This window comes from Oncorhynchus mykiss, chromosome 8 (genome assembly GCF_057628025.1).
Source record: "Oncorhynchus mykiss isolate SJ-2025 chromosome 8, ASM5762802v1, whole genome shotgun sequence".
NCBI lineage: Eukaryota > Metazoa > Chordata > Actinopteri > Salmoniformes > Salmonidae > Oncorhynchus > Oncorhynchus mykiss.
In genome coordinates, this window is record NC_143029.1 from 78,073,241 (window position 1) to 78,080,113 (window position 6,873).

At 39.9% G+C, this 6,873-nt stretch overlaps 1 protein-coding gene across 1 annotated transcript; it reads right to left on the reverse strand.

The window, feature by feature from the left end:
- Positions 1-2,032: 2,032 nt before the first annotated feature.
- LOC149982135 (uncharacterized) lies at positions 2,033-3,586 on the reverse strand. The gene is made up of 4 exons (XM_090183147.1): positions 3,343-3,586; positions 2,933-3,044; positions 2,711-2,785; positions 2,033-2,481 (listed from the first exon to the last, which is right to left on the reverse strand). Exons 1-4 carry the CDS (start codon positions 3,407-3,409, stop codon positions 2,430-2,432), a joined length of 306 nt encoding a protein of 101 aa, XP_090039273.1. The 5' UTR covers positions 3,410-3,586; the 3' UTR covers positions 2,033-2,429.
- Positions 3,587-6,873: the final 3,287 nt, after the last annotated feature.

Below are 6,873 nucleotides of genomic sequence, written 5' to 3' on the forward strand. Positions count from 1 at the left end.
TAATAATACTAAGTGATGAGTAGGACTATTAGGCAACATGTTGATGAGTGTTATTTTTAACGATTGGAGCGCCACTCGTGACTCTTAGAGGACAGCTTTGATTTGATTAGCTTGAACACATGGTGACAATATACCTTATTACAGAATAAAAGAAAATAAGGGTGAACTATCAACTCATAGAATGTATTTAATAATCAAATCAATTGACCAAGTAGTGAATATAAATCATTAGTTTAATTGCAGGACTTTTTTTTTTTAAACAGCCATAAAATCAAGTTTTTTGTGTGGTGTATTCATGTATCTCAATAAACTATAAACTCAATGCATCATTACCTTCAACTTCGCCCAATTCACATTTACAAATTCCACCCTGACATAGTTTACCAATCTAGAACACTCCCTGCTTCTCAACCAATAGACAATTTAGCTAAATATCCCAAGCAGGGCTACAGCAACTTCCAGAAAGCGTCAGGCTCTTGGGCCACACTGGTTTGCATGTCCTCGGCAGAACAGTGTCGCTGTAACCAAGTGGTTACGTATCGGTCTGGGTTCCACTGCGCAACAGCAGCTCGGCGGAGTTTTATGAACATCAAGGCAGACATGGTGCAATTTTGTAAATATGTTTCAAAGTCCTGAAGTTGTCAAGCATCCAACGGGCTTCTGCAGTGCACGTGTAGCCTACAGTTCTTATCATGCGCCAGAGAGAAGACGGGGAAGAAACCACCATTTACCTAACTCTGGCTGCTGTAGCCTACAGTTCTTATCATTGGCCAGAGAGAAGACGGGGAAGAAACCACCATTTACCTAACTCTGGCTGCTGTAGCCTACAGTTCTTATCATTCGCCAGAGAGAAGACGGGGAAGAAACCACCATTTACCTAACTCTGGCTGCTGTAGCCTACAGTTCTTATCATTCGCCAGAGAGAAGACGGGGAAGAAACCACCATTTACCTAACTCTGGCTGCTGTAGCCTACAGTTCTTATCATTCGCCAGAGAGAAGACGGGGAAGAAACCACCATTTACCTAACTCTGGCTGCTGTAGCCTACAGTTCTTATCATTGGCCAGAGAGAAGACGGGGAAGAAACCACCATTTACCTAACTCTGGCTGCTGTAGCCTACAGTTCTTATCATTCGCCAGAGAGAAGACGGGGAAGAAACCACCATTTACCTAACTCTGGCTGCTGTAGCCTACAGTTCTTATCATTCGCCAGAGAGAAGACGGGGAAGAAACCACCATTTACCTAACTCTGGCTGCTGTAGCCTACAGTTCTTATCATTCGCCAGAGAGAAGACGGGGAAGAAACCACCATTTACCTAACTCTGGCTGCTGTAGCCTACATATTTATTTAGTTTGTAATTCTATCGTTTTTCCTGAAATTCTTGTGATTAAATATAATTTATTTAGAATTGATCAGAAAACATTTTCCCTGTATTCTCAAATTGAAAAAAGTGAGGACCCTCGGGCCCGCAGCACTATACTTCTGCTTACTTTGTGAAGCAAAGGCAATTTCATCAACAAAAAAAGGATACACCCCCGTGAAAAATCGCAACACCCCCGTGAAAAATCGCAGCACCCCCACTCCCAAACTACTTCCAGTAGCTATGTCTCGGTCAAAGCATATTTTTGGGCGTCCACCATATTGAATTCACCAATAATTCAGTTAGATAATCTGTCTCACAACATCTTCAAATCAGTGTGTAAATAACCACGTGATGATTATTATATTTTTGAATATTCGCATGAAAATCTGTCGCCAATTGGATGGAAATCTAGCTAATGTCAAACATGTCAATCAACGTGAAGGGCGAAGCTGCAATGCTACATTGAATCCGCCAGATGGCGGCAACAATCCATGAGAATAGGTGCAGCCAAATTGTGGAACAGCAGAAAATAATGAATGGAATAAAACCTATTAATCTACGAAAGATTGTGAATTGACAACATACAGGAAACCGCAATGACTGAGAGAACAGCAAACCGCAATGACTGAGAGATTATAAGAAAGGATAACAAGGGATTCAAGTGCACTATTATTGTAAAATATTGTTTATTTTGTTATAAAAAAAATGGTGGCATAAAACCTTGCGTCTTCAATTCTCCATTTGAGTTTAAATAGGCTTTTGTTTTGTTTTTAAACCAGTTTGATACACATATACATCACAGGAATGAATTGAATGTTAAAAGCACATCATACATAGCCCCCTACACACACATTAAACACCCAATAAATCCTTCTACTGGAAATAAATAAATAATAAATACACCTATTTATTTCACAATATTTAAATGGATTAAATTATACCTTAATTATCATAAATAACGTCATTTAAAGGTTGGTAATTTAAATGACAGGTTTAAACAATGCTATCCCTCAAGTTCAGCCAGTGACGATGTTGGTAATGATTGATAAACAAGAAGAAGTGTCCTCTACGTGGAGGTGGTGGTGGTGTTCTGTGCATTCAGTGACCTTCTGGCCATTCTAGAAGAAATAGCAACATCGTTAGCATTTCAACTTCAACCATGTCTGTCTTGTACATTCTGTCTTCTCCTCTGGCCCCTGTACTGGTCCTCTTGCAGGTCACTTACTCTAGCCAGCCATGTAACTGGAGAGTATAACTGAGCTAGCCTACAGTAAGTATTACACTATGTATATGAATGAATTTAACTGACTAATTGATCACTCATTCGTTATTCTATTGATGACTTACTCCAGCTGAATGAATGTGTGTCGAACCCAAGCCTCTTTCCAGTGGCTGCAGATCTCTCCATCTTCAGTCTCAAAGCTGTGTTGAACCCAAGATGACAACATTTAGACAACTGTCATAATCTCGTCCTTACTCATTCATTTGGCTGGAGATGGTCAAAGTAGGCCAATACATTTAATTTGTGACGTTCCATGTTCTGTGTTAGTAGGGATGGGAGGTTCTTACATGACAGCCTTGACACAGGGAGGATTCTTTTTCTGCATTCTGGCTCCGATGATAGGAACCGTGATCTTCTGCCTGGAGACCTCTGTGCAACAGTTGTGCACCTTATCTGCTCCTGAAGATTTTAGGAAGCATATGGGGTTCAGAACAACTTTTTTAACCCACAACCACCATCCCACTCTTAACTTCCCCTATACAGCATATTTGTAATATCTCATTTTGTTCCAGAAAATACTGTATTTACAGAGTTAATAACACACATACTTATTAGGGCTACACCCATCATTTTGCCAAGGGTTTCAGATCTCCTGGCATAATATATTATTTGTTGGATGAACAGATGCAATGTTGTATGTTGAAGTCCTGCAAGGGCTATACCCCGAACTTTCACTACAGGACTAGACTGTACTTACCAGTGCCAGTGGCCGTTAACAAGAGGAAGAGAGTGAGGCATGCCATTGGTCCGTAGCACAGCTGCATGGTTGCTAATGAGATGTTCTGTAGTGTTCTTGACTGATTCAGAAGGCTAGAACCGGCTAGAGGGGAGGAGATCGCTAATTTCTCCTGACCAGAGCCTCAGCTTTTAAACACTAAAATGAGGAACCGGATCCAGTCCGTCCGGATCCGTGTTGTATTTTTTGTTAACTCTTTTGGAGTGGGGAAGAGGCTGGCTGGGGTGTCAGGGAGGGGGGTACTTCTGCTTAGTCAGACGTTTCCTGTAAGGATTGCATAATTCAGACCAAGTTTCAAGTTCAAGTTTGATCTTTATTTGTCCCAGAGGGCAATTGGTTTAGCAGTAAGGAGCACAAGATGTAAAATCATATAAAAATACACACATGAACCACAATGATACTGAATGCAAAGGTAGTGCATACAACACTAGTGCATCAGTCATGGATTGGCAGACATCAATATAAAAATTAACATGATGGTAGAATAACTGCGGGACTTGCTTTAACTCTTTCTAAAAGTATTTATGTGGTAGTTTAAAACATTTTACTTAAGTGAAGCAGTTAAATATATTCAAACTTACATTTTGTCAAATCATTCTGATTACTTTGATAGACTACTGTAACGGTCGTCGGTGGTGGAAGAAGGATCAGACCAATGTGCAGCATGGTAAGTGTCCATAATGATATATTTAATAAATCAACAGAACACTGAACAAAATAACAAAAGTACAAACAACCGAAACAGTCCCATATGGTGAAAACACTAACACAGGATACAACCACCCACAAAACACAATAGAAAACTGGCTACCTAAATATGGCTCCCAATCAGAAACAAAGACTGAAAATAAAAAAAGACTGAAATATAACAACAGAACAAAACATAAAAAAACAACATAGAATGCCCACCCCAACTCACACCCTGACCAACTAAAATAAAGACATAAAAAAGGAACTAAGGTCAGAACGTGACAACTACTATATCAACCTTATTACTTAGGATTGTGGGGCAGTTATATCACACATTTCATCAGAGATACAGTGCCTTGCGAAAGTATTCAGCCCCCTTGAACTTTGCGACCTTTTGCCACATTTCAGGCTTCAAACATAAAGATATAAAACTGTATTTTTTTGTGAAGAATCAACAACAAGTGGGACACAATCATGAAGTGGAACGACATTTATTGGATATTTCAAACTTTTTTAACAAATCAAAAACTGAAAAATTGGGCGTGCAAAATTATTCAGCCCCCTTAAGTTAATACTTTGTAGCGCCACCTTTTGCTGCGATTACAGCTGTAAGTCGCTTGGGGTATGTCTCTATCAGTTTTGCACATCAAGAGACTGACATTTTTTCCCATTCCTCCTTGCAAAACAGCTCGAGCTCAGTGAGGTTGGATGGAGAGCATTTGTGAACAGCAGTTTTCAGTTCTTTCCACAGATTCTCGATTGGATTCAGGTCTGGACTTTGACTTGGCCATTCTAACACCTGGATATGTTTATTTTTGAACCATTCCATTGTAGATTTTGCTTTATGTTTTGGATCATTGTCTTTTTGGAAGACAAATCTCCATCCCAGTCTCAGGTCTTTTGCAGACTCCATCAGGTTTTCTTCCAGAATGGTCCTGTATTTGGCTCCATCCATCTTCCCATCAATTTTAACCATCTTCCCTGTCCCTGCTGAAGAAAAGCAGGCCCAAACCATGATGCTGCCACCACCATGTTTGACAGTGGGGATGGTGTGTTCAGCTGTGTTGCTTTTACGCCAAACATAACGTTTTGCATTGTTGCCAAAAAGTTCCATTTTGGTTTCATCTGACCAGAGCACCTTCTTCCACATGTTTGGTGTGTCTCCCAGGTGGCTTGTGGCAAACTTTAAACGACACTTTTTATGGATATCTTTAAGAAATGGCTTTCTTCTTGCCACTCTTCCATAAAGGCCAGATTTGTGCAATATACGACTGATTGTTGTCCTATGGACAGAGTCTCCCACCTCAGCTGTAGATCTCTGCAGTTCATCCAGAGTGATCATGGGCCTCTTGGCTGCATCTCTGATCAGTCTTCTCCATGTATGAGCTGAAAGTTTAGAGGGACGGCCAGGTCTTGGTTTATTTGAAGTGGTCTGAATATTCCTTCCGTTTCAATATTATTGCTTGCACAGTGCTCCTTGGGATGTTTAAAGCTTGGGAAATATTTTTGTATCCAAATCCGGCTTTAAACTTCTTCACAACAGTATCTCGGACCTGCCTGGTGTGTTCCTTGTTCTTCATGATGCTCTCTGCGCTTTTAACGGACCTCTGAGACTATCACAGTGCAGGTGCATTTATACGGAGACTTGATTACACACAGATGGATTGTATTTATCATCATTAGTCATTTAGGTCAAGATTGGATCATTCAGAGATCCTCACTGAACTTCTGGAGAGAGTTTGCTGCACTGAAAGTAAAGGGGCTGAATAATTTTGCACGCCCAATTTTTCAGTTTTTGATTTGTTAAAAAAGTTTGAAATATCCAATAAATGTCGTTCCACTTCATGATTGTGTCCCACTTGTTGTTGATTCTTCACAAAAAAATACAGTTTTATATCTTTATGTTTGAAGCCTGAAATGTGGCAAAAGGTTGCAAAGTTCAAGGGGGCCGAATACTTTCGCAAGGCACTGTAACTACACTCAGACTACTACACTTGTATATGCTCTCCTGCTAGAAAACCACATTATATGAAAACTGTGATAGAGTACAGAAGACTTCAACTTGCTCAATTTCCACATTATTTGTTACAAGATTTAGTTAAGGTTTAGGGTTTGGTGAATGATTTGTCCCAATAACAATGCGTTTAGTTTTATACATATTTAGGACTAACTTAGTGACATGTCCTTAGTAAAGATTGAAAAAAGGAAGGGGCCTAGACAGCTGCTCTGGGGATTCTACCTGGATTATGTTGGAGAGGCTAACAACAAAGAACAGCCTCTGTGTTCTGTTAGACAGGTAACTATTTATCCACAATATAGCAGGGGGTGTAAAGCCATAACACATACATTTTTCAAGCAGCAGTCTATGATCGATAATGTCAAAAGCCCGTCTGAAGTCTAACAAAACAGCCACCACAATATTTTTTATCATCGATTTCTCTACCAATCATCAGTCATTTGTGTAAATGCTGTGCTTGTTGAATGTCCTTTCCTATAAGCATGTTGAAAGTCTGTTGTCAATTTATTTACTGTCAAATAGCATTGTATCTGGTCAATCACCATTTTTTCAAAAGTTTACTAAGGGTTGGTAAATTATTGTTCGGTTGGCTATTTGAGCCGGTAAAGGGGGCTTTACTATTCTTAAGTAGCGGAATGACTTTTGCTTCCCTCCAGGCCTGGGGTCAAACACTTTCAAGTAGGCTTAAATTGAAAGGGTGGCAATATCGTCCGTTATTATCCTCAATTTTTCATCCAAGTTGTCAGACCCCGGTGGCTTGTCATTGTTGATAGACAACAATACTT